This window comes from Montipora foliosa, chromosome 13, assembly GCF_036669935.1.
Source record: "Montipora foliosa isolate CH-2021 chromosome 13, ASM3666993v2, whole genome shotgun sequence".
Taxonomy (NCBI): Eukaryota; Metazoa; Cnidaria; class Anthozoa; order Scleractinia; family Acroporidae; genus Montipora; species Montipora foliosa.
Genome location: NC_090881.1, coordinates 11041222 through 11069041, shown reverse-complemented (window position 1 = coordinate 11069041; position 27820 = coordinate 11041222). Strand labels below are relative to the sequence as shown.

The following is a 27820-nucleotide window of genomic DNA, read 5'->3' as shown; positions in this document are numbered from 1 at the left end:
TTCTCCACGTTATTATCATGTACGTTCTGAGAAGCTGCGAAGAAACGTCACAGATTTTCCCTTAAAAACCCCTGTTTATTTTATGTAGGGGCTGATATGGTTCGTAAAGCCACATTCAGAATTTGTAGATTAAGTTCCAGAACATTACGAACTCGGACACCTACAACAATTAGCCTGTTTGTCTAAAAAAAAATATTTTTTTCATTTTTTTACGAAAGATATGGTAAAGAAATGGAAGTCCGATGAAGGCAGCACCAAGGAGAAGCTTGAAAACATGGAAGGTGTGTTTGTACTCAAACAATTGGCTTTACAGAATATCAGCCAATGCCTAGTTAACATGACTTTAAAAAGTATACAGTGTAATACATCGATGATACACACGGATGGAAAAAACTTGCAGTTATAGGAGTCTGCGGTTAGACAGGTCAATGAGTTAAGGTGTACCAAATCAAGACAAAACCGTAAATTACTGACTCAACGTGTTCCTTTTTTATAATCCAGTAATGCTAAAGCAGTGGAAGTCAGATGAAGAGACAACCAAGGACAAGGTTGGACAAGTGGAAGGTGTGATACTCTTTTTAACTCACGGGTCCTCAAAGACCCAAGAAACTAATAAATCAAACTTTTCTGGACTTATATTTATAGCAATGTGGCTTACTATATCTCGTTTTAAAGGTTATAAAATAAAATAAAATTGCCATTTAAAAAAAATTCAGCGTAAAAGCCAAGGGCTTTTGAGAAAAATAACCATAAGCACAAAAATTCGCAAGAATATTTCTAAATCTTTGAGGAAAAATGGAGAAAAATTCAAAATTACATGTTTTGGTACAAAAAATTGAAAACGATTTGTTTTTCTTTGAGATAACCAACGTTTCCACCAACTTTTGCTTAAAAAAAAGGAACCGCAATTTTTTTTTCTTATCATTCTTTTACAAACCGTATGTGTCAACACCTGTCATTTCTCTCTGACAACAAACAACGGCGATTATATTATTGTTTCCCAATATATAGGTTAAGCCAAACCTAAAAGAGGTTCTCCCATTTCTAACCCTAGAAAGCAATATAGTGTACATGGAAATAATTATGCTTGCACATACTACAAACAGATCAAACACCTCTGAGCTGACAGCAATAACCAACAATTTTAACCAACAACTAAAACTGAAATTACATGCACAGTAATTTCTTTCACAACATTTTCCTTTTTACTGTCAATCTTTACTTCCTCTCTCATCAGTTTGGAACAGCAGCAAAAATCGTACTAATTTAAAAGTCAACCTAAAGCGTAGTAGATTCGCTTACTCGACTGCAATTTCACAGTCAAAAAACGCAGGTCACGACTGGACATCCATTTCACACAAAAAGCCTATAAATGTGATCATTGAAATATGTAAGAATCTCTGTCAACACGGAATTCCAAACGTTTTCATACCTTCTTCGTTTTTTGGTGAGTTTTAGAAAATACGTGAGGCAGCGAGGCATACCGTATGGGGCCCAGTTCTCGGCCACTTTTTGTTCAACGTTTATTTTTCGCGCCACAAAGGTAGCTTGATTCCTTGTCTTTCATCCTGCCGATTTTTACTTTACAGCTACTATATTCTGTGAGCACGTCGAGGTGACGCGTCCCCAGAGACTCTCCTGCCTCACCACCCCGACAGTAGGGACCTTTAGCACCGACGGTTTTCGCAGTGAAATTTTTGAAATTTTGTCCGCGAAAATGAACAAATTTAACACTTGTCAGGAGATACTTTTGCAAAGCGATGCAGAAAACCACATTTCTGACGAAGAATTTGATCCATTATACGATTGTTATCGCTCAAAAATCCATATTTAGCTATCAATCGTACGATGTTTTCGATGTAGAAAACATGAATTCAGCTGACTGCAAGGCCGAATCTCGAGTTGAAAAGCCTTGCAGATGCTTTACAGATTCCTGGTGTCTTCCGTTCCAGAAAGAGAAGCATTTACGATGGTTTAGGGGGACTGTGTGTGCTGCTAAGATCCACCAAGTCAGTCCACGAGCGAGACTTCCTTTCTTTGCTCCAAACACATTCCTGGTTAACATTTCTCTCAGAAAAAGCACGTCATGTTCGTCGCTCCACTCCATCGGCCTAGAGTGAAACATAATTTTGATAAGAATGAAGATTCAAAACAGCTAAAACCTTGATCAAGTTACCTTACTTGAATTGTTGCATTTGATCGTCAGATGCCGCCTATCTTCAATCTGAGTGTACAGCTGTCCTTTAGAAATACGATGATTAAAATGCGTTTTATGCCAAAAGCGATTCAAATAAATCACGAGAAGGTATTCTCTTGAATTTTCTACGAGGTACAAAAACAAAAAGGCCAAAATCGGACGAGTATAAGCGGATAAAAGACTTAAATTTAGTCACGTTTTATGCACACCGCCAAAACAAGGCTTTTGAGGTCGGCGCCGAGCCTAGACGACTTCGCGCAAAACCTACGACGTCAAACGGAAATAAAACTTCACTTCCGGGCCCCGTCGCCTTCCTAAAAGGTGGCTTTGCTAAAGGTCCCTAATCTGTACGGGCGGACGGGCGGACGTACCTGACGTCATAACCAAAATTCTTCGCATGGATAGATTTCCCAAAAACTTTTACCCATGGTGCTAAGCTTGTGGGCTTCGCGAGCCTGAGCTCCGCTGTAATTAATTGCGTTTCGGTCTTCGGGTGAGCAGAAAACATGAACAGATGTTCAAACTCGTTTTATAACCAAACTTTCGAAATCTCTAAGTCCAAATTACGAATTTTCGTTCATGAGAGTTTAATTTGACGATCTTGCGCTATTTTTAACGCGAAAAAGACACACGGCTTTGTTCGTGCCATTTGAAAAACATGTGCTGAAATGGCTGCGCGTAACGGAAATATTGTAGCGACTGCACACCCCTTGGGAAAGCTTGTGTCCCATTCCCGCGCGAAGTTAGTGTTGATATTGGATTAAAAACAAAAAAACCAATCTTCGCTGTTTTGTATTAAGGCTTATTACTGGTACTCTTAGCCGAGATATGCAACCATCACAATATTTATGGTCAACACTAACTTTAATTTCTCGACGTTCTTTTCTAGCTGCCGTTCCAAAAATGCTTGAAATTCTTTCCCTGGTATTTTTCCCATCCTTTAGCAGAGGTTTTGCCGTGAAAAAGCATTTCAAGCAGTCCCTTAAAATGCGAGAAAGTTCGCAAACACACCAGACAAAGGCACTTTCGCGAGGCAGCCATTATTTCACAAACTATGAGGGCCATTGTATATCATCTATTGGAGTTTCCAGGCTAAAACTGGGTAGCTTATTGGCTTAATCGATTCACGATGAACCCATGCCACCAAATTTGGAGGCAACTGGATAAAACTCTTTTTTTTTTTTTTCATGATGTTTCAAGCCCTTGGGTGTAATTATGCCCATGGTCACGCACGTGGCCGGAGATTCGTTTGTGATTAAGAAGACAATACTAGAAATATATCTCCTATTTTTTTCTATATTACATAGGCAGCAATAATAATAATTATCATTCGTTGTATTTTGTCCTTCCTTTTCATTGGCCGAAAGCCCACCACGTGACCTGCAAAAAACTGCCTACAAATAAGTGTTTTGCTGCAAATAATATTTTGCTCCTGCGCAGTTGACATCACGCTCTTGTGTGAAAATGGCAGATCGGTTCCCCAAGCTGTCAGAGAATGATTCGACATCTTTAGTTGATCGAAAGAACAGTGAGAATACTAAGAAAGGAACAAAAGTTGCACTCAACGTATTTCGAGAGTAACTCAAGGAAAGAGAGGTAGACGAAGAGTCACTCGTGTCATCGACGCGAAGGACAAGTTGGCGAATGCATATGTACTGAAGAGATTTTATGCTGAAGCCAAAAAAGCATGGCGAGCTTTACACTACTGTGAAAGCTTCACTTGTCGGGATACGCTTTGAAAACTGTAAAATTCTTCAGCTTTGTTGATGGCAACGGCCAACGAAGTTTTCGTGAACCCTAATCCTTCAGCTTCTTGAACCTGGTCATCGATGATACTTCTCAAGGATTTGATCACTAATGCAGAAGACATTTCGCTGGCACCAGAAAATCTCGGCCGTCAAGCTCCCGCAAACAAGTTTCCAATTTTTTTGGAAAGCAGATGGTCGGCTCTGTCTTTAGGCTTTTACCTAAGCAATAAATTTTGACTGACAGGCAGATTTTTTTTTGACTCATCATCAGCCAATCCAGAACGATGTTATCCCTGTCCCCTCGCGAACAGGAGTATCGAAAAAAGCAGGCAGTTCCTGGCTCCTTTTCCTCTTCCCCTCCCCCATTGCTTCTTCTTTTGACTTCAGCCCAGGTTTTCGTGCGGCCATTACTGGTACATAAAAGTCAACCCCAGTGGAAAGAAGTGTCTAAAATTTCACCAAATCACCTGCTACGTTAAGTCAATTTTGTTAATGATTGTTGGTACTTGTCAAAACTGCTGCACATAGGCCAAGAAATTGATGGTAACGTGCAGTACCCTGACTCTTAACCCTTACTTGTTGTATATTCATGCTCAACTTTGTAGTTGACATTTCAACGTAGTACAAAATGTAGAAACTTCGTGCTTTTTGACATAAAGTACATGTATATGTGGCTTACGTGTCCATTGTGTTGCGATCGTGGACTGAAATGTGCTGGAGTAAATATTGCTGCCAGTCAAAAAAAGGTCTTTATTTTATGAGGGTAACACATGACAGTGAACTAGAGTTACTGATACACTTGTGGCCCGTCAGTGCTCAGTGCGCATGTTTTACCACCCTTCTCCGTCAATGCTACACTGATCAGAGGAATGTCGACAAAGACATCGATCGAATGAGACGGGGATCTAGCTGGTGACCATGTCACAAGGCCGCACATTGACTGACTGAGCCTTTCTCTCAATAACAGACTCATCAGACAGAGACTGTAACAGTCTCATCCGAAATTTATGTTTATTATATGCAGATAAACATGGTTCATAAAGCCACATTTATATGTAGAATTGAGCTTTTGTAGGTTACGGTTATAAGAACATTAATTGTATTGAATTTAGAGACTGTTAGTAATCTGCTTGTTTGTCTGAAAACGTTATTTTTCATTTTTGTTACAAAAGATATGGTAATGAAGTTGAAGTCTGATGAAGGCAGCACCAAGGAGAAGCTTGAAAATATGGAAGGTGTGTGACACTGAAACAAATGGCTCTACATAATATCCGCTCTGGACTTTTTTGGGACTGGTTGTATAATACTATATCGTGATTTTTTAGAAGGCAAAAAGGCTTGCAATTATGTAATACCTATTTTAAACCCTTCCACCCCTATAGCTGCCCCCCCCCCCCCCCCCCATTGACAAGTACAGTTCTCTGGCGTTAGAATGAAATCTATCAGTTTCATTTGGGAGGGTGTGAATGACAAATACACTCAGAAAGAAAAAAGAAACAACTGTGCTTTATTCCAAACACACGTCTCTGCTATTAACAACAAACCGGGAGCAATGCGAGGTTCGCTACGAGAAAGAAAAAAATACCGTAATATGAGTTTGGAGTTTAGCTACATAAAACTTAAACCAAAAAGACAATATTTAACAAATGACAAGGCTTACCAAATGTGTGCAAGGAGACAGGAAAAAGGAGTGCTTATGTAGCTACATAACATGCACTCAGTTTAACAGGACGAAAAAATGATTTAACAAAATTTTTGGTCTAACTGCAGAACAGTTAATCCGTAATAAGCGTTGGTTGCTTGGCTCTGAGTTTTTGTGGAAATCAGATGAATGTTGGCCCTGCCTTGTCACAGTACCGAACATACTGGATGATCACCCAGAGATAAAGCGTGAAGTTCAGACGTACGCGATGTCACACAAGAATGTCATGAATTAATTTATAGAGCGCTATTCTTCCTGGAATAGGCTCAAGAGAAGAGTTGCGTGGTTGTTGAAGTACAAGCATTTTCTACTCTGCAAAGTGTGACATCATGATGATGAAAATCACTTAGGGCCAATTATGGGAGAGCTCTCGGTAGATGACCTAAAAATGGCTGAAAGAGAAATTGTTTAATCACTCCAAAAGATGCTCTCCTCTATAGGCAGAACGAGCTCTCTCTGGGTCTTATTATCTAGCTTCACAGATACCACTAACCCGACAGCTCCAAGCGAGGGATTGTGATTGCCTTTAAGGGCGCCTGACGAGACTTTCCAATGACAATTGAACAGTGAATGTTGCCATCCGTATCAACTGTGCGTAAATAGGAGGCTGCTCCGTAGGCGTACTGGAATGTATCGGAGAAATGGTGCACTTGAGTGTGACCGACCTCACCAAATGAGTCAGGTTTGTAACATCTTCTTACTGCAACCTCCCAAAAATTTAGGTAAAGCAGCTAGCCAATCTTTCCAGTCGCTCAGAGCTTGACCTTCATCCCAACCAATCTTCTTCCTGCATAGCGCCTGCATAATCAACTTCGCTGTGAACGGCGCCAAGAACCCAAGGGGGTCATAAACTGGATGTCCGGATTTCAGATGCAGCCAAACTTTTCACTGAAGTCATTCAACCAGAACGTCTTCACTTGCGACTGAAGCAAGTCGTCGTCATCCCGGGAGCACACAAAGTTCACGTGAAATTCTTCCTGAGGATTCGGGGGACCAATGGGCCCAATAGGGTCCATCCTAACGGAAACTTAACTGCATACGGTTCATCACTTGCCCCTTTTCTCTCGGCTAGCTCCCGAAATGCCTTGGGACAATCTCCGCCAATCAAAAGCATTACTGTCTGATCATCAATCTAGGGAAAACTCAAATCTTGCAGATGGGGCCATCACCTTAAATCATCAGGTACTGGAATGCTCTCCTCTGACAAGGGAATTCCTTCAATTGACAGGCAGGCAGAGGCAGGCACACCATATAAGCTGCAGACCTTCAGAGCAACCTCCAACCCACTTTGTTCTTCAGTGTTACTAAGGGTAGTAAGAGTTTACTGCCGGCTTATTCCATTCAAACCAAGCTTCTCCAATAGTCGATGATCACACAACAACACGTCCGCACCGTATGTCTCAATGCGTATGTCTCAATGACCCGACCGTTACATAAACCTTGAACGCGTACAGGGATGACTCGAAGGCAGACCCATTTCCTGCCGGTCCCAATGATGCTGTTTGATGCCGTAACCGACGCTTGGTGTGAAACTACTCTATGGTCAACATCGTTATTACCACGCGCCCCATCCGGGGAATGCAGTAGGGTGCGATGTTTCCTTTTATGCAACTGGACGTTTCTCACAGTCTTACGGCTGCATATCATAATGACCGGGTACCAAACAGTTTCTGCAAATATTCTTTTGGAACAAGAGATCAAGGCGTTCCTGATAATTCTTTGCTTTAAAGGCTATGCAGTGCTTCAAGAAATGTGTCTTAAAGCACAAAGGACACTGCGGACTGGAAGTACAGACTTCAGGAGGAGGGTAGCTGCACGAGACATCACGAGGTCCAAGGCTGGTACATTTATCTGTGGTTATATCTCTGTGTGTGATCCTACTCGAATCACGATGTGAACCATCACGTGGAGGGTCAACTACAGTATCCCTTATCTCGTGTGAACTCTCGTGAGGACTCTCTAAAGCACGAACACCTCTCACAGCCAGGGTTGTACCTCGACGTGGAGTGTCATTCCTATTTCTCTGTTGAGGTCTACTACTGCTTCTGTCTCTCGAACTGTTCACACTCAAGCGCTGGCCAAACATGTTACTTGCAATATCATCTGGCCCTTGGTTAGTTGGTTTACATGGGCTTAAGCAACAATGTGAGGTCTTCCAAATTGATGATACAAGATCTCCCTAGCTTTCTCATAACCACGTTCTGTCTAGTACATGCAACAGTTCTCAATAACTTGTTTGGCTTCACCTCTACAATACTGGATGAGATACGCCAACCGTTTTCGACGATCATTAATCAAACTGGCAATGTTAACGCCGAAATTATGAATAAACTGGCAATACTCCAATGGGTCTCCATTAAATATTAATATCTCAGCTCTAGGAATATTGAAACCTACATCTAAGGCTGACGCTAAGGTCCTGACCAGATCTTCCACCTTACTTTCGTTTGGCCTGCGTGAGGAGGTGGAGGAGCGCTATTGATAGGCGATGTTGATAACGTGCTAGTCCATTCAGCAGCCAATGGGTTCATGACTCTTCGTGACTACTGATTCAACTGGAGAAGAAATAGCGTGCCTTCCCGGCTCACTCATAGCACTTGGCGTCGTAGCAGGGCCGGACCTAGGAAACCCTTCTGGGCCCCCAGGCCTGTGGCGAGTACCTTCCACACTCCCTAGAGGGGCATCAAGCGCTACAGGATCGAAGACTAAGGCAGACCTTACCTTCTCGCTCGCGGTTGCCAATTTGAACTCATGAATTAACTTAAGTCTCTGTGCTTCATTTTCCAGCTGAGCTCGCCTTTGCTCGTATTCTTGAGTCAGTTTCAGTTGCTGCAGCTTACGTTGAGCTAATTAACGGAGTTCATCAGCTTCTCGAAGTCACGCAATAGATGTACTTGACGCCTGACTGTTAATACTCGCAAGACTCTTCGACGACTTTGAGAACTTGGAATTCAAACGACCCTTTATTGAAGTCAGTGACGCCGCTTGACTAATGGAATCCTCAGGTTCTACAGGGGGTTTAGCACGAATCGCCTCACGATCACTCAAAAATTATATTCTCGACATAAAGCTCTGTCTCCTCTCAACTTGAACCGCAAATGAATCCTCAAAAGATTTTCTTTCTTTGTGATCTGGAAGAAGTGCCAGCATAGAGAAATGAATCTCCTCAAAGCTTGTTAACCGATCGACATCCAAACCAGCCGAAACTGGCCAGACTTCGTATTTTACTCTGTCTAACGCCAGACGATTTTACTCGTCAATGGGGAACCCCTGGGAGTCAATGGGTTAATCACTCACTGAAAAACTATGTCCCCATTAATCACTCACTGAAAAACTATGTCCCCGTTAATTATGTCCTTTTTTAGCAGAACCTCCTCAACTCGAGCAGAATCACCCATCAACCTCTCAACTTCATTATACAATCTCGTTAACCATGACAGATCACCACTTCTAGAATTTTTCATGTAGGAAAGATCTTGCTTAGAAATGCCTTCATGACCAAGCCCTAACAGACCGCTAACGGCGAGATCCTCGCTGTACTTTAAAGCCATAATACTTTCACTTTACGTGTTACATTTGTGAACGATGTGAAGGACAAATACGCTCGGAAACAAAAAGAAATAACTCTGCGCATGCACGCCTCTGCTATTAACAACAAACCTGGAACAATGCGAAGTTCGCTACGAGAAAGAAAGAAATACAGTAATATGAGTTTGGAGTCTAACTACGTAAAATTTAAACCAAAAAGGCAATATTAACAAATAACAAGGCTTACCGAATGTGTGCAAGAAGACAGGAAAAAGGAGTACTTGTGTAGCAGCTACATAACATGCACTCGGTTTAACAGGACGAAAAACGATTTAACAAAATTTTCGGTCCTAATATACTTGTGCTAATTGGCCCCTTGGGGATAACAAGAAAACTCCTGAGACACTTAACTGATTGTGCTCACTAATGAGGTAGTGTAACCTGATTAAAAATAATTCGACCAAAAAAGAAGCTAATTTGCATACAAATAAGAACAATCAACTGTCCGAACAGAGGGATAAGATTAAAGGTGTCATGAGTGGACGTTTGATGTTGTTAGCCCTTTCACCTTTTAATTTGCCACCATTCTTGTTCCATCATTGTAGCCTTGCGTTACATGAAGTAAAATATTGTGACATTCTTATAAGGAAAAAAGGTCAATATTAAGGTGAAACAAACCAATAAAAAGCCCATGTCGTTCTCATTTTTGACTCATTATGTTGCGGTCTTTTGTTTATGGTTTTAATGCAGAAATGCTAACGCAGTGCAAGTCTGATGAAGACTGCATCAAGGAGATGATTGGAGAAGTGCATGGTATGTTAATTATTGTCTTAACCCATTGACTCCCACGGGTTCCTCATTGACAAGTAAAATATTGAGTATGGCCAGTTCAGGCCAGCTTAGGAGTCAAAGGGTTAATTAAGCAAGTCTCATACGCTGTGATTTATATTGACGGCGGAAGAACTAGAAATTTCACTAGTGTAACTAGTTTATGATCCTACAAGGCTGCGTAGATACAGTATCTGAGTAATAATAGGGTTTATTGAGTAATAGTGTTCAGAATTAAAAGACCTAAAATGAGATGAATAATTGAATAATAGGGAATGGCCATAAATTAAAATGTTTGCTTCATAAAAATTGCTTCCTTTTCTTTCTTCAAGAAATCATGGAGATTAGACAAAGGAGATTATTACATTTTTTTATTGCTGGAAAGTAATCAAGAGGCTGGGAAAAAAACTTTTAGCACACAGCATAGTAAAAAAAACTGTCCCCCCATTGACGAGAGTCAAAGGTCTTTGGAGTGGATTCAAGCCACCTTAAATTTTCCAGTTGTGAAGGTACTGTAGCTTTAAGCCCCCTCCAGAGAAATGTTTTTATCTTTCCTAAGATTTCCAATTTAAACTGATTATTTCTCTCAGCCAATAAAAAATGGGGTTCATCGAATTCAGTTTTGAGTTATAAGCAGTTAAAGACAAAATATTGGGTGTATCTGTTGTTTGCTATCAGCTGTCGAAACCAATTAAATCATTTTATTGATTCTTAGCATTTAAATCATTTTATTGAATCATTTTATTGATTCTTACACAATTGCAAATAATACAATGAACAATATTAGAACGAAATACAAAATGATTTACTGATACATGTACAAGTCCCACCCAAAAATAGCACAGCTAATCGAGTTGAGTGGGAGCAAAAATTGTAATATATAGATTTAGCCACGCCTAAAAGCGGAGATCCCTGGTTATTTAATCTTACTGCCTGTAGGGTTATTGAAAATGTTTCCGGTTGCTGCCTTAATAATTGAATCATTTTCTTTGCTTTCTTCTGTGGAAAAATTCATTGCCTAATTAGTGAATTCCATGGTAAATTTTACGCTAAAAAGCTTTATCGCATGAATCACAAAGCAATAAGTGTGATATTGGTTTTTCGAGTGAAATTCACTTTGGAACTCACCAGTTTGGCAATGAATTTTTGTTGAACCGCACAAGTTTCTAAAGAAATCAAGCACACCCTCATTGAGTGAATGGAAAGGAAAAAGCCATTTCAGAGTTAACTATCAATACCCAGCGAATAGGAATCATGCTAAAATTAGAAACCATAAAAAACTTTGTCAGTTTAAGGTCAAAAAAATAGTTTTACTGATGTACTTTATTCCACTTCATCTCTGAAAACGAGATCATTCACATTTTGATTTATTTCACTGAAAAACGCCAGCTTAATGGCTTAGAACAAGAATCGGCAAAATATGGCAATGCAACCAAGAAAGGACGAACTTCAAACAAGATCCGCTTCAACGCTAAATTACCTTTAGGTGCTTTAAAAAAAAAATTTGAAAACACAAGCTGGTGAAATTTCCCACTCACTTTACGAGAAATCATTTTGATTATCTGTTTGTAATATAAGGGCAAAATTTTCCTGTCACTGTCGAAGCACATCGAAAACCATTTGGGCAAACGGATTAAAAAAGCACTTGTTCGCTCGCATTTTAAAGCAAAACAAACAGACAATTCAGCTTTATCTTTGTTTCCAAAATAGTACAGATAATTGTTATTTAATTCCTGTTTCATTCCTGACCAAAAAAATACGCACCAACTTTAAATAATGCATCCATAAAAATAACAAACGGTTCAGTGCCCAAGGAAAGAACTTGTGGAGTTCCAACAAGTATAAGCTATTACTGGTATTCCGTTTTGTCGTTGTCGTTCTGTTTCGCTCTCCTTTCGTTTCTGTTCTAGTCATAGGTCCTCCAGGCATCATGTAATCTTATCTGAGCTTCTAAAGATATGCCAAAAATTGCAATACAGAGAAAAAGCAGCTCTAAGCAAATTAAAAATAAACACTCAACTTTAAGTTTATATCCCTTCGATGCTTGACTTGAATAACTGCGTAGCCGCCAGTGTGGGGCACAGCTATCATGACCTTGGTGAGCTCTAAGCTTGAGCCCGCGATATGGTCATGTGATACTGGTCAGCGGATACCTTGTTTCGACAGGTGTCTATTCAAAACATACATGTCCAATATCAAAGATGTATGCTGTAAAGTACCATGATATTGGTCACATTGGCATACATGGAGGGGTCGACGTACGGTCGTTCATGACGTCATGGTTATAAAACCAGATTTTCTCGCATTTATGGGTTGCCATATTTTCTTAACTATGGTGCTCCGCGAAAAGCGCGCTTGGAGCTCAGCTCTAATGTTATACTTTATAAACGATGAATTAAGTTACTTTAAAGAAGTTATTATTACTAGAAGCACAAACACAGCTACACAAGTAATAGCTTTAAGTGTAAATATTAAACTTAGGCACGTGAGCAATAACCGAAGAAAAATATAATATAAGATCTTAAAAGAAGAAAGAAAACTGACAAGAAGGACACTAGTGTTTATTAATTTTGTTCCATAAATCCGGTAGTTATCTTAGCAACAATGGTTTTTTAGGGGGTTAGTCATTTTCACTCTTTAGTAATTTAAATAAAAGTGCAGCACATTTTGCTAGTAAGTTATAGTAAATTTATTGTTGCTTTATGTGGTACCATATAACATACATTTGTATCCGCATGAGTGGTGATACATTGTTGTATCAACATAATGATACAGTTTCTCGACAGTATTGAAACTGGTTTGAGGCTCCTTAACGTTTGTTTTTAAAGCGATTTTCACCCAATGGAAGAGGGAAGAGGGAAATACAAAAGACAAATTGGGAGAGATTGAAGGTAGGCTGGTGAATATATTTAACTCATACGGAAATTCTCCCTAATAATGGCCTTGAAATTTATTTTTTATACTCTATCATTATATAAACTCTTGCTTTTCGGCCATCGTAGCTTAATTAAGAATAAAATACATGTACAAACAGCGGAGATAAACATGTTTAAAAATGCGTTTTAAATTTACTTGATTTTTTGTATGCTTGTCTACATAGGCATTCTCAAAAGTAACCGTTACATTTTCACAGTTTTCTTAAATACGAAATAAAGAGATCTGGGTACTATATTGAAAAACGATCTTAAAAAAACAAGAAAGCATTGACAGTGGTTGATTGTTACTAATACAGTAACAACTTCCCACTTCTAACGTTCAAATTCATAGTGGGCTTCAGCTCCTAGATGTACATTGTCTCTTATATTTTACAATGATAATCTGTTTTTCTTGATGCAATAATATCAAAATTGTCCCATTTGATGTTGTGTCCAGTTGTTGTGACATGGTCAGCAACAGCTGAATGATGATCTTTACCTGTTAGAGCCTTAAAGTGTCCAGTTTTTCTGTCATGTAATTTTCGTTTGGTCTTTCCGATGTCGAAATCGTCACAATCCCAGCAGCTTGCCTTATGTTTGACTTTCCACATTTGAGAGCGATTCAAGTGGTCTTTGTGAGGAAAAAAGGATTTTATATTACCAGTGTTCTGAAAGATGATCTCAAGGTCAACAATCGAGTAGAAATTATATCACATGATCTGAGATGTTTCGAGAAATAGTTGGATTGTGAACCCAGATAAGGCAATAAAACAATGACATCTTTCCTCGGATCTGTAGAGACAGAAATTGTTTGTTTGTTCTTATTCCTGTTCCTCTTTATTATTATCTTTATTAATAAGTGAATGATAAAGCAATGCGAACTTACCTTATCTCGTGTCTACTCAAATTCATTCATCTTTGTCTACGTAGGGACAGTTCACTGTTTAATACATGTTAAAAGGTTAATTGACAAATATTTACCGGAGTGGAGGTAAATAATTACAATTTCCACCGACATTGAGGTAAATAATTGAAGGGCTGGAAGCAAAAACAGAGTAAGTGACAATGTTCGGCCGATTTTTAGTTTTGCTCAAAAATAGCCCAAAATTTGAAAATTGACTGGAAATTAATTTAAGAACATTGCCCTGGTATTGTTTTTCTCCAACTTTAGCTTTGTTTTCGAGAGATAAGCTATGCAAAAATACTATCGGCTTAGCGGTTGAAAACAATGGAGTCAGCATAGGCTAATGCAACTGCGTGTGTCTGTAGCTTAACCAAATGACAGGCACAGTGAAGTACATGACAGGTCCAATAATGAGCGAAGTGAAACGGGAAGCCATTTTGTTTTTCTCCCTTTGCTCAGAGGGGAATGGTACTTGCTATTTGCCTCCGAGCTAGCCAATCACACTGTGCGGAAAGCACTATTCTGAGTGTATGGTATATACAGGTATTAAATACTTTTCTTGTCACCCATGAACCCTTCTTTTCACATGTTTTGTTTAGGTTGTTCTTTTATTTTATGTCATGATTAACCTATCCGTTGGTTTAATTTGATGAAGATACCCTAAAGAGGCTTGAAACAGATGAAGGCAATAGCAAAGACATGCTTAAAGAGATACTAGGTGAGTTAGAGCATTTTATTGACATTAACAACTGTTGACTTTGGGGATCAAGCATTAAGTGAGAATATTTTTGCCTCCTTTTACATAAAAAAATCTCAAATTTCGTATAACGACTTTCTCTTGTGTTCCACAAGAAATGCTAAAACAGTGGATGTTCAGTGAAGACAGCACTAGGGACAAGCTCAGTGAGAAGGAAGGTAGATTCACACGTCATGCGTCTTATTTTCTGAGATAATGAGCGTGTTTTTATTGGAGGTCGGCGTGCGTGAATCATTTGAGTTAGGGCTTTTTCAGCAAGGCGTCAAAAAGTGTACCAACAGTTCGGAGAGGACTTTTCATGATGACGGAACAGACGGCAATTGTTTCAGTCATATTAAAATTACTGGTAGGATTTACAGATGCCCTGAGGACAGGGAGATGAACAGATCAAACAGTAGGGGAATTCCGTCCCGACTCTCCTTGAAAAGAAAGGGGGCTCTTTTAATGCCCCATCCAAGTGCTGTGAGATTTGTCTTACGATTTACCGTACGTATTTGAGAAGTATTCAAAGTGTGACCTTTAACAGATGATACATGTATTACAAAAGTCGCAATTTCTCCTTAGTGTAACTGAGCCATAAGTTAATACCACAATCACCCTTACGAGTAGTAGGTATATTTTCTACCATTCGTAATAACAAAGAAAAATTCATGAAACCAAAACTAAACTTTTTGAGGCGTCAATATACGACATATTTTATTGAGAAAAAAGATCAATGTTGAAGTGAAATGGGAATTAAATTGAAAAATTGTAAATTTATCTTTCAAGTATTCTTTGTTAAGGCGGAAATGCATGATATTTGTCCGTAAAAGAACATGATAGGCCTTGCACAATGAATGTGACTCATATTTCACTAATTCCACTAAAGCAGTTCGGGTGGGTGAACACAGCGATTTTTTCCAGTTATTGACTGTTTCTCACTTTCAGAACTTTTTGGACCAGCTGACTTTGTGGACGATATTCGAACACTGTACAAAAACCAGGAAGGCTGGCTTGCACCAATTCCATGGTGCGAAGAGTTTACATTCAAGCTTGACAACATTTTTACCAGGCTTAAAATGGTTAGCAGGAAAAAAGAACGAGGCACAAAGACTGACTCCACTGTCAACATGCTGGAAATCTTCAAACCACATGAGGAATGTTCACAACCCAGAAAGGTTCTGATTGAAGGACAGCCAGGCATGGGAAAGACAACCTATTGTAACAAGATTGCTTACGACTGGGCCAAGAACTGTAAAGCTGCCGATTATTTTCCTGATGTCCAAGTGTTGCTGTTGTTGAAATGTAGAGACATACATTCTGACTTATGGGAAGCTATTGATGACCAGCTTTTACCGAAAGACATGAACAAAAAAGAAAGAGAAAAGTTTTTCAACTTCATTCGAAACCATCAGGGAAAGGTTTTGCTGGTACTTGATGGACTGGATGAGCTGCCAGCGCATAACTTACGCGCCTATAAAGAAATCATTCAAGGGAGAATGCTTCCAAAATGTCACTTAGTGGTTACAGCACGCCGTGAAGCTGGGATAAAAGTACGGAAATGTTGTGACACCCTGCTAGAGGTAGAAGGGTTTACCGAAAATGATGCTGAAGATTTTATCCGCAGATATTTCAAAACCAAGGAGCATTTGGCGAAAAAGCTCTTGAACAAGCTGCACACAGACGCAAGCCTCAAAGGACTTACTGCAAGTCCTTTAAATACAGCACTTCTTTGCCTCCTTTGCGAAGACTTCCAAGGGGATTTGCCAAAAGGTAGAACTCTTCTTTTCCTCGAAATAGTTCGGTGCGTGCTTAGAAGATATAGGAGGAAAAAGGAATTACCAGAAACGGATGAAGACCTAATACAATTACACCATGCTGAGTTAAAGGATCTTGGTTGTATAGCTTTGAATGGCTTGCTTAACGATTTTATGTATTTCAAGCACAGCACATTCGATAATTGTACCAGCGACGTAATACGTGAATTCGGATTTCTATCAGTTCAGCCTGGATGCAGCAAAGGAGGAACAAGTCTGTCTTACGGGTTTCTTCACAAGAGCATTCAGGAGTGGTTTGGTGCATTTTACCTCTGTTGCCAGCTTGTCGATGAGAAAATTAGCCCCGATAGCTTAGTTGCTGACACCACATATCTTGAGAAGTTTCAACAGGTGCTAAGGTTTACTTGTGGTATCTTGGCTGAAAAGTCTGAGGTAAAAGCCCTGGCACTTATAGAAAGTATAGCATGTCAAATTAACCAATCAATTTACAGTTCTAATCACCTATGTGCAGCATTGAAATGTATCAATGAATGTGAGAAAGACCAGGGTACCTTTGCCAGAAAATTGGCGCAATCTCTTGGTTCCCTTCTTCAAATTCAGAGCGCATTTTGCTCTCCTTTTTCACTAAGTGACAGCGACGCTGCCGTATTGGCTCACGTATTGGAATCAAATTCATCGCTTACAGAGTTGGATTTGTCTTTTAATAACATCAGCGACTCTGGTGTTGCTCCTCTGGCTAAAGCAATGGAAAGAAATCAAACACTGACAAATTTGAATTTGTTAATGAATGACATTGGTGACTTGGGTGCTGCTGCACTAGCAAAAGCATTGGAAAGAAGTCCAATGCTGACAAAGTTGAATTTGCTTGGCAATTACATTGGTGAATCGGGTGCTGCTGCACTGGCTAGAGCATTGGAAAGAAATTCAACGCTGACAGAGTTGATATTGTATGACAATGACATCGGTGACTTGGGTGCTACTGCCCTGGCTGAAGCAGTGACAAGAAATTCAACACTTAAACAGTTAGATTTGTCTGGCAATAACATCGGTGACTCAGGTGCTGTTGCACTGGCTGAAGCAGTCAAAACAAAATCAACGCTTAGAGAGATGCGTTTGTTCGGCATTAACATCAGTGCCAAATGTACCTGTGCATTGGCTGAAGCAAGAACTTTAAAGCTGACGGAGTTGAATTTGTATGGCAATAACATGGGTGACTCAAGTGCTGCTGCACTGGCTAGATCAGTGGAAAGAAATTCAACCCTGACAAATTTAAATTTGTTTGACAATGGCATCGGCGAATTGGGTGCTGCTGCACTGGCTATAGCAGTGGAAAGAAATTCAACCCTGAAAAAGTTGAATTTAAAAGGCAATAAAATCGGTGACTCAGGTGCGGCTGCACTGGCTAGATCAGTGGAGAGAAATTCAATGCTGATAGAGTTGGATATGTCTTACAATGACATTGGTGACTCGGGTGCGGCTGCATTGGCTGAGGCAATAGAGAGGAATTCAATGTTGACAGTGTTTAATTTGGCTGGCAATGACATCAAAGACTCAGGTGCTGCTGCACTTGCTAAAGCAATGGAAAGAAATCCAAAGGTTACAGAGTTGGATTTGTCTTACAATTTCATGAATGACTCGAATGTTGTTGCTCTTGCTGGAGCAATGGAAATGAATCCAAAGCTGACAGTCTTGAATTGGTGTGGCAATAGCATCGGTGTCTCGGGTGCTGCTGCACTGGCTAGATCAGTGGAGAGAAATTCAACGCTTACAGAGTTGGATATGTCTTACAATGCCATTGGTGAATCGGGTGCGGCTGCATTGGCTGAAGCAATAGAGAGGAATTCAACGTTGACAAAGATTAATTTGGCTGGCAATGACATCAAAGACTCAGGTGCTGCTGCACTTGCTAAAGCAATGGAAAGAAATCCAAAGGTTACAGAGTTGGATTTGTCTTACAATGACATGGGCGACGCGAGTGTTGTTGCTCTGGCTGGAGCAATGGAAAGAAATCCAAAGCTGACAGTGTTGAATTTGCATGGCAATTGCATCGGTGTCTCGGGTGCTGCTGCACTGGCTAGATCAGTGGAGAGAAATTCAACGCTTGCAGAGTTGGATATGTCTTACAATGCCATTGGTGAATCGGGTGCGGCTGCATTGGCTGAAGCAATAGAGAGGAATTCAACGTTGACAAAGATTAATTTGGCTGGCAATGACATCAAAGACTCAGGTGCTGCTGCACTTGCTAAAGCAATGGAAAGAAATCCAAAGGTTACAGAGTTGGATTTGTCTTACAATGACATGGGCGACGCGAGTGTTGTTGCTCTGGCTGGAGCAATGGAAAGAAATCCAAAGCTGACAGTGTTGAATTTGCATGGCAATTGCATCGGTGTCTCGGGTGCTGCTGCACTGGCTAGATCAGTGGAGAGAAATTCAACGCTTACAGAGTTGGATATGTCTTACAATGCCATTGGTGAATCGGGTGCGGCTGCATTGGCTGAAGCAATAGAGAGGAATTCAACGTTGACAAAGATTAATTTGGCTGGCAATGACATCAAAGACTCAGGTGCTGCTGCACTTGCTAAAGCAATGGAAAGAAATCCAAAGGTTACAGAGTTGGATTTGTCTTACAATGACATGGGCGACGCGAGTGTTGTTGCTCTGGCTGGAGCAATGGAAAGAAATCCAAAGCTGACAGTGTTGAATTTGCATGGCAATTGCATCGGTGTCTCGGGTGCTGCTGCACTGGCTAGATCAGTGGAGAGAAATTCAACGCTTACAGAGTTGGATATGTCTTACAATGCCATTGGTGAATCGGGTGCGGCTGCATTGGCTGAAGCAATAGAGAGGAATTCAACGTTGACAAAGATTAATTTGGCTGGCAATGACATCAAAGACTCAAGTGCTGCTGCACTTGCTAAAGCAATGGAAAGAATTCCAAAGGTTACAGAGTTGGATTTGTCTTACAATGACATGGGCGACGCGAGTGTTGTTGCTCTGGCTGGGGCAATGGAAAGAAATCCAAAGCTGACAGTGTTGAATTTGCATGGCAATTGCATCGGTGTCTCGGGTGCTGCTGCACTGGCTAGATCAGTGGAGAGAAATTCAACGCTTACAGAGTTGGATATGTCTTACAATGCCATTGGTGAATCGGGTGCGGCTGGATTGGCTGAAGCAATAGAGAGAAATTCAACGTTGACAAAGATTAATTTGGCTGGCAATGACATCAAAGACTCAGGTGCTGCTGCACTTGCTAAAGCAATGGAAAGAAATCCAAAGGTTACAGAGTTGGATTTGTCTTACAATGACATGGGCGACGCGAGTGTTGTTGCTCTGGCTGGAGCAATGGAAAGAAATCCAAAGCTGACAGTGTTGAATTTGCATGGCAATTGCATCGGTGTCTCGGGTGCTGCTGCACTGGCTAGATCAGTGGAGAGAAATTCAACGCTTACAGAGTTGGATATGTCTTACAATGCCATTGGTGAATCGGGTGCGGCTGCATTGGCTGAAGCAATAGAGAGGAATTCAACGTTGACAAAGATTAATTTGGCTGGCAATGACATCAAAGACTCAGGTGCTGCTGCACTTGCTAAAGCAATGGAAAGAAATCCAAAGGTTACAGAGTTGGATTTGTCTTACAATGACATGGGCGACGCGAGTGTTGTTGCTCTGGCTGGGGCAATGGAAAGAAATCCAAAGCTGACAGTGTTGAATTTGCATGGCAATTGCATCGGTGTCTCGGGTGCTGCTGCACTGGCTAGATCAGTGGAGAGAAATTCAACGCTGACAGAGTTGGATATGTCTTACAATGACATTGGTGAATCGGGTGCGGCTGCATTGGCTGAAGCAATAGAGAGGAATTCAATGTTGACAAAGTTTAATTTGGCTGGCAATGACATCAAAGACTCAGGTGCTGCTGCACTTGCTAAAGCAATGGAAAGAAATCCAAAGGTTACAGAGTTAGATTTGTCATACAATGACATGGGTGACGCGAGTGTTGTTGCTCTGGCTGGAGCAATGGAAAGAAATCCAAAGCTGACAGTGTTGAATTTGTATGGCAATAGCATCGGTGTCTCGGGTGCTGCTGCACTGGCTAAAGCACTGGAGAGAAAATCAATGCTGAGAGAGTTGGATATGTCTTACAATGACATCGGTGAATCGGGTGCGGTTGCGTTGGCTGAAACACTAGAGAGAAATTTAATGTTGACAAAGTTTAATTTGGCTGGCAATAACATCAGTGACTCAGGTGCTGCTGCACTTGCTAAAGCAATGGAAAGAAATGTAAAGGTTACAGAGTTGGATTTGTCTTACAATGACATGGGTGACTAGGGTGCTGTTGCTCTGGCTGGAGCAATGGAAAGAAATCCAGTGCTGACAGAGTTGAATTTGCATGGCAATAAGATCGGTGACTTAGATGCGGCTGCATTGGCTGAAGCAATAGAGAGAAATTCAATGCTCACAAAGTTTAATTTGGCTTGAAATAACATTAGTGACTCGGGTGCTGCTGCACTTGCTAAAGCAATGGAAAGAAATCCAGAGGTAACAGAGTTGGATAAATCTTACAATAACATTGGTGATTTGGGTGCCGCAGCAGTGGCTGAAGCAATAGAGAGAAAGTCGATGCTGACAAAGTTTAATTTGGCTGGCAATGACATCAGTGACTCAGGTGCTGCTGTAGTTGCTAAAACAATGGAAAGGAATCCAAAGGTAATGGAGTTGGATTTGTCTTACGATAACATGGGTGACTCAAGCGATGTTGCTCTGGCTGAAGCAATGGAAAGAAATCCAGCAGTGACAGAGTTAAATTTGTATGACAGTAACATCGATGACTTGAGTGCTGCTGTACTGGCTGAAGCATTCGAAAAAAATTAAACACTGAAAATTTTGAATTTTTTTGGCAATAAAATCGCTGAAGCGTTTGCTGCTGCACTGGAAGGATAATTGGAAAGAAATTCGACGCTGAGGGAGTTGAATTTGTATGGCAATAACATCAGTAACTCGGGTGCGGCTGCATTGGTTGAAGCAATAGAAAGAAATTCAATGCTGACAAAGTTGAATTTTTCTGGCGATAACATCAGTGACTCAGGTGCTGCTGCACTTGCTAAAGGAATGGAAAGAAATTCAAAGGTAACAGAGTTGTTTTTGTCTTACAATAACATAGGTGACTTGGGTGCTGCTGCACTGGCTGGAGTATTGGAATGAAATCCAGCGCTGACAGATTCGAATTTGTTTGGCAGGAACACTAGTGACTCGGGTGCTGCTGTACTGGTTGAAATATTGGAAAGAAACGAAACACTGACATAGTTGAATTTGTATGGCAATAACATTGGTGACTCGAGTGCAGTTTCTCTGGATAGAGCAATGGAACGAGATCCAGCACTGTCAAAGTTAAATTTGTAATTTAATAACATCATTATGTAAGATGCTGAAAAGAAATCCAAAGCTGACAGATTTGGATTTGTTTGGCAATAACATTGGTGAATCGGGTACTGCTGCACTGGCTAAAGCACTGGAAGAAAATTCAATGCTGGCAGAATTGAATTTGTAAGTTAATAACATTGGTGTCTTCAGTGCTGCTGCATTGCCTGAAGCAATAGAGAGAAATCCAAAGCTGACTGATTTGAATTTGTCTGGCAATAACACCGGTGACTCGGATGCTGCTGCTTTGGCAAGAGAAATGGAAAGAAATCCACTGCTGACAGAGTTGAATATATCTTGCAGTAACATTGGTGACTCGAGTGCTGTTTCTCTGGCTGGAGCAAAGAAAAGAGATCCATCGTTGACAGAGTTAGATTTTTATTCAATAACATCGGTATTTTAGGTGCTGCTGCACTGGCTAAAGCACTGGAAGAAAATTCAATGCTGAAAGAGTTGAATTTGTATGGCAATAACATTGGTGTCTTCAGTGCTGCTGCATTGCCTGAAGCAATAGAGAGAAATCCAAAGCTGACTGATTTGGATTTGTCTGGCAACAACATCGTTGACTCGGATGGTGCTTCTTTGCCGACAGCAATGGAAAGAAATCCAATGCTGACAGAGTTGAATTTGTTGGGCATTAACACTGGTGACTCAGGTGCTGCTGCACTGGCTAATGGATGTAAAAGAGATTTAAAGCTGACACAGTTGAATTTTTATGGCAATAACCATAGTGACTCGGGTGCTGCTGCACTGCCCTGCTGACATTTGTCTGGCAATAACGTCGGTGACTTGGGTGATGCTGCTCTGGTCAGGTTGAACGTATTCTACGCTAATCGCTTAAGCCATCGTAAAAACGTTGTTTCTCCTTGGAGTTAGTAGTTGAACCGTTTTTTTCAATCGCAATGAAAAAGCAGTTTGAGGAGAAACCATTAGATATTGATCAGGCGTTTTGTTGCAATGTATCAGAATTCCTGACATCCTTTGGATGAAAAAGTGTGAAAGTGTGTCAAAAATGTACTGCAAACGGCGATAGTTTTGATTAAAATTAAATGTGTATTACAATGTAACATAGTTTGTATTTAAAGATCAAAGAAAAGCGTCGAGTGAGTGGAAAACCTGCAATTGCGACTTCGGGCCCATAGGAGATTCCAACAAAAGCGGTCAAGCTAAAAACAAGAGCTTTTGTGACCGATAAGACCTTCGATGTCGAGCGGCGATTGAAGTTCGCAGAAAAAAAAGATTTTTTTATTAGCTAAAATTGCTTCTACAGAACATACACCATCATAAAAAAATACACCACACACTGCGTTTACTTGATGAAATGTCTTTTATTTTACCAGCGCTAAAAATACACTTCATAATTTGTGTTACAAATTAAATGCTGAAGCCTGGCCCATCTTGAAGATGGAGAATTAGCCTCATGTAAACGACACCGCAATGCAAACAAATAAAGAGCGAACTGAAAGGGGTTGACTGGAAAATGACAGAACTGGTTGGAAGAAGCCCAGGTTTTCCACCTCTTAAAACCTCGAGCTCCAAGGTAGGAACGTACCGTTCCATCAGCTTTCCAAGGGATAACAGTGTTCTCCACCGAACGAGCTGAAGACTTTAAAACGGACTGGGACGGAGTCATGGAACTCTGTCCACATTCCAGACTTGAAAACATCTGCAAAAGAAAAATACTGACAAAACAACAGTACCTCGTAACACTAGATCTATCCTCTGGGAACTAATGAGACCCTTCCCATCAGCAAAAAGAAAAACACTAATATCTGCTTAAAAAGGGCACAGATAGTCCCTGTGCATTGTATGGACACAAATAATCCCTGCCAAATGGCACAGAAGACCCCTGTCTAAAATGACACAGATGATCCCCAGCAAAGGGCATAGAAGGCCTATGGGCACAGATGGCCCAGGCACAAAGGGCACAGATAGTCCTCGCATAAGTACACAAAAACTAATGTGATCAACTCAAAAAACGGGCATCTAAACACTGGGCCCTCGCTAAAGGGCACAGATACTCCCTGTGTGCAGGCACAGAAAAGTCCTTGGTTATGAGCACTTGATAGGTGGCTCCCCATTCTCGGAGCTTTCCTCTGTGCTTCAGCAATGATTACTGATGGAGGATTAAGTTTTGTCCCATCTGTCCCACGAGTTTGGCAATGAAGGTAGTGGTCTTCTGTGTGAAGGTAGTGAGCACCTATTGCCCGTACCCATGGGCTGCTTAAAATAAAAGGTTACCAGTCCCCTGTCCCTGGGGACTGTATTTTGTCTCGAATCTCCTTGCTTTCCCCACTAAACCCCAACACCGCACACCGGTGGCTCAGTTGGTTGAGCACCGTGCTGCCATGCGGGAGGTCGTGAGTTCGACTCCGGCTGGATCAAGACTCAGGGCCTTAAAACAACTGAGGAGAAAGTGCTGCCTTTGTGATTACATTGGCAAATGGCTAGACTTTCAAGTCTTCTCGGATAAGGACTAAAAACCGTAGGCCCAGCCTCACTAATATCTTCCATATTCATTAGTTCCCTGTGGGACGTTAAAGAACCCACACACTATTCGAGAAAAGTAGGGGATGAATTTCCCGGGGTTGTGGCTGTCCTCTGTGAGTGTATGATTTGGTGGCCATAGCAGGTCCACATCAGCTGAATAGGTGAATAGCGTCTTCGTTTGCGGACATGAATCCCTGATCACTTTGCTACAGGCTACGGCCAGAGGCTGTATGGGTGGTTCTCCTTACGTTTACGACGGAGAACACATGAATATGGATAAGCACGTACTCCGAATGGAGTTCTGCTACGAGCAGGGTGACCACAGGATCAAATGAGCCAGCTCCTCCATAATCGGAAGCAAGTACACCGCTAACTACAGGTACTAAAACCTTGGGTGTGTTACATGTCCTTTGATCAAACACCTTGCTCGTTCAGCTATGATTTATTCTATGGGAAATGCCCTAATAACCCTCCTCGATCCCAGCATCTGAGGGTTTTATCCGGAATTTTTACTCTGAGTTAGACTTGCAGCCGGAAAGCTGCATATACTTTCAGTCTATGTTCCGAAAAACTCGATTTTTTCCTATATTAAACAACTAAGTATCTAATCTGGTTCTCCTTTTTAGAATGGTTCATTGTTTCACAAGTTCTGGCATCCTTGAAAGCCAATACTAGGGCTTTGATAAGGCTGCCAAAATTGATAGTCTTGGTGATATGTATATATAGACAATGTGAGATGATACAAGGCATCTAAAATACATGATTCAGAGGTTGTATCATATTACTTATCTTCCTCCACCCTCGCTAATCACAGTAACTATATACTTGTACTATTGACCCAAGCAGCAACCCTAGGTATTCACCTCTCACATTTTGACACGTCATGGCACTCTCCCCTCACTTTCTATAAACCCCGAGACTGGTGCCCATCCTGCAAATTGTTGAGATAGTTTTAAAGCTCACAATCCTTTTGGACTATTTTTCTAGCTAGTAAATAAGATATTCTTGTATAACAAAGCTCGTGTAAGTTATAATTATTATTGTTTATAGTATATGACACCATGGACTATTTAGAAATTGTAAACAAAGCTGCAGACTCTTCAATGAAAAAAAAAAAAGATACAAGAGGTCCAGAACACAGATGCTTATATTGAAAGCCATTGAAAGGAAAGGGGCTGTAAGTTTATCTAGCCATGCTTATAATCACGTGCTTATAATCACCGTCTTTTAAATTTTAAATCACCCAGGGGATTCAGAGACCTTTCAGCTAATATATAATTTCTCTGGTTTGTAGACTCTCATGACTGACCGCCGACATGACTTGACAGCAAGTGGATACCACTCTATAGTGGCCATGATATCTTATGAGTAAGTAAAGACATGTGCCCTGTGTGCCAGTAGCTACCTTACTTGCTAGATATGGGTTAAAATCGTAACTTCCACCTTTTTTTGCCAATGGAAGGAGTGGTTTTTATTTGTATGAAGCAGAACATCCCTTCAACTTTTCTTTTTGCAGGGACAAAGGGAGTTCCAAAAGTTATGAAAGAAATTTGTGGTGGCGGATGCACAGAAATGGGTGGGAGAAAGGTGGTTTGCACAGCTGTCTGGCAAGCGTATGTGGTTGCAATTCAGTACATTCGAAAAATAAGAGATAGAACTAGTTAACAAGAGAACAGACATAAGAGGTAAATAGGTCATGGCAGGGTAAGAGAATAATTGTAGTCCCTCACTTCTTTCTAGCAACTCCAGCTGCTACTATTTTAATGTAACTTTGTCGTCTGGGGTTATGCCAATCTCGTGGAAAAAAATAGAATATCATCCCAATCCTTTGTGGGCATCAGTATTGGATTCTTTGTTTCTACTGAAATATTTGCATTGTTCAGTCTTCCACGACATCTCAAGATCTTGTCTTCATCCAAAAACAATTGAAATTGTTGAATTCTACGGGGTGTTGCTTCTCGAAGTTTGTCCAGATAACTAATTTCGCTAGGAAACGAATTGGCTTGTACAGTACGAATCCAAAGGATTTCGGCTTGCTTGAGTTCCTTAGATGGAGTTCAGTTCACGTTTATCTTCGAAATCTGCTATTTCTCCTGCAGTGGCATTAGTTTCCTTCGCCAGACCTCTCTTACTCGAAACAGATAATGAAGACTGCTAAATCGTTGGCACTTGATAATTTGGTAAAGACTTATTTCCGTTGAATGTTCTTCAGACGTTGTTAGGACATGTGCCGTTCCAGGTGGATTCTTTACAAGTTCAGATAGTGCAGGTTCGTCTGTCTCAGTTGTCATTTGTGACATTGCTCCAAACATATTGGCGCCGTGGTTTGTTGTTCGTTATCCAATGTAACACAGTCATAGAATCGACCCAGTAGACAGCTTCCAAACTACGAGGCAGTGCACTTTGTACGGTTTTTGTCAGACGTACTAATATTGTAGCCCCAAGTAACTCCAGTCTGGGAATGCTCTGTTTCTTTAATGGTGCGACCTTGGTCTTTGACCGTCGCAATTCGGTTGACATCCACACGCCCATCTTCGTAAATCGAGCGAGGGTAAATAACTGCTGCATAAGCCCTTTCGGACGCGCCACTGAAACAATGAAGTTCGGATGATTTGATGTTGCTTGAATTGCTGAAATAACATTGTGGTATGCAGACACTACTCACAGTTTGATCGTGAAGCTCCAAAATAAGTGAATTATAATTTTTTCAGCTGTTCTTCGGTTGGCTGGTCGTCCCAGTCGGCACGTTTGTTGCAAAGTTCTTGAAACAAAACCTTCCAAAGGATAGTGAACGGACTCAATAGTCCTAGAGGATCTTAGCAGAAACTTTTAACAGTGATGGCTTTGTAGTCGGAAGTAACTTCGCCTGTTCGGATAGCTCTGTAAAATCGAACTTGAACTGATCGGTTGCTGTGTTCCAAATAGAGCCCAAGACCTTGACGGTGGCATTGTCGGCGGTGTTCTTAGTTGTGATGGGAAGTCCTGAAGTAGCCTTTGCACATGACTCGTCTTCTTCGGAGATGAATTTCTCGCCATCGGTTTTACGTAACTGCTGGTTCCACGCGTTCAACAGATCGATTGATAACCTCATGCAATGCTCTTGAATTCGTTCTTCATTTGAAAATTTCGTTTCTTCAAGTTGAATCCACCTTGCTGCATAATCGACTTTCACTTGTCGCAGTTACGAGATCATCGACATAAAGAGAATTCTTCAGGAGCTCAATGAAACCTGGCTTAAATTCTTCGGATACGTGTGTGTCTAGATGGTGTCGAATGGTCGATGGCAATATGGCTGAGGATGGTCTGAGCCCAAACACGAGTCTCGTAAACCTCAATTGCACTATCTCAGAGTTCGGATTATTCGGATCCTCAAACCACAGGAATCTTACCATATCTCTGTCCATTTCACTGATTCCAATCATGAGAAAGGCCTTTTCGATGTCGGCTCTCATACCAATCTTGTCCCAACGAAATTTAACAAGTGTGTCGAACAACTGTGGTGTATAATTAGGCCCTGTTTCAAGACAATCGTTCAGAGAGTGACGTCCGGTTGGTTTGGCTGATCCGTCATACACAATT

General features: G+C 40.9%; 3 protein-coding genes across 3 annotated transcripts in view; 2 read left to right on the top strand and 1 right to left on the bottom strand.

Moving 5' to 3' along the window:
• Positions 1-27820, top strand: part of LOC137983993 (protein NLRC5-like) — a 59252-nt gene that overhangs the window by 24942 nt on the left and 6490 nt on the right. The window contains exons 6-16 of the mRNA XM_068831153.1: positions 219-281; positions 502-564; positions 5118-5180; positions 9926-9988; positions 12832-12894; positions 14478-14540; positions 14675-14737; positions 15507-21460; positions 21571-24620; positions 25536-25609; positions 25758-25926. Of these exons, the coding sequence (XP_068687254.1) occupies positions 219-281; positions 502-564; positions 5118-5180; positions 9926-9988; positions 12832-12894; positions 14478-14540; positions 14675-14737; positions 15507-20662 (5597 nt within the window). The 3' untranslated portion in view covers positions 20663-21460; positions 21571-24620; positions 25536-25609; positions 25758-25926. The remainder of the gene's footprint in view (positions 1-218; positions 282-501; positions 565-5117; positions 5181-9925; positions 9989-12831; positions 12895-14477; positions 14541-14674; positions 14738-15506; positions 21461-21570; positions 24621-25535; positions 25610-25757; positions 25927-27820) is intronic.
• LOC137981693 (NLR family CARD domain-containing protein 3-like) lies at positions 20855-22513 on the top strand. The gene is made up of 3 exons (XM_068828759.1): positions 20855-21141; positions 21905-22053; positions 22155-22513. The coding sequence occupies exons 1-3, from the start codon at positions 20855-20857 to the stop codon at positions 22511-22513; spliced, it is 795 nt and encodes a 264-aa protein (XP_068684860.1).
• Positions 27376-27820, bottom strand: part of LOC137981692 (uncharacterized) — a 654-nt gene continuing 209 nt past the window's right edge. Inside the window, exon 1 of the mRNA XM_068828758.1 lies at positions 27376-27820. This exon is cut by the window's right edge and continues 209 nt beyond it. Within this exon, the coding sequence (XP_068684859.1) occupies positions 27376-27820 (445 nt within the window).

Excerpts from the sequence above, each read along its gene's own strand:
- LOC137981693 (XM_068828759.1), top strand. The coding sequence starts at position 20,855 with ATGGAAAGAAATCCAGAGGTAACAGAGTTGGATAAATCTTACAATAAC. Across the intron at positions 21,142-21,904 it reads GCAGTGACAGAGTTAAATTT|TGCTGCTGCATTGCCTGAAG; the intron begins GTATGACAGTAA and ends TGGTGTCTTCAG. Across the intron at positions 22,054-22,154 it reads AGAGTTGAATATATCTTGCA|GTGCTGCTGCACTGGCTAAA; the intron begins GTAACATTGGTG and ends TCGGTATTTTAG.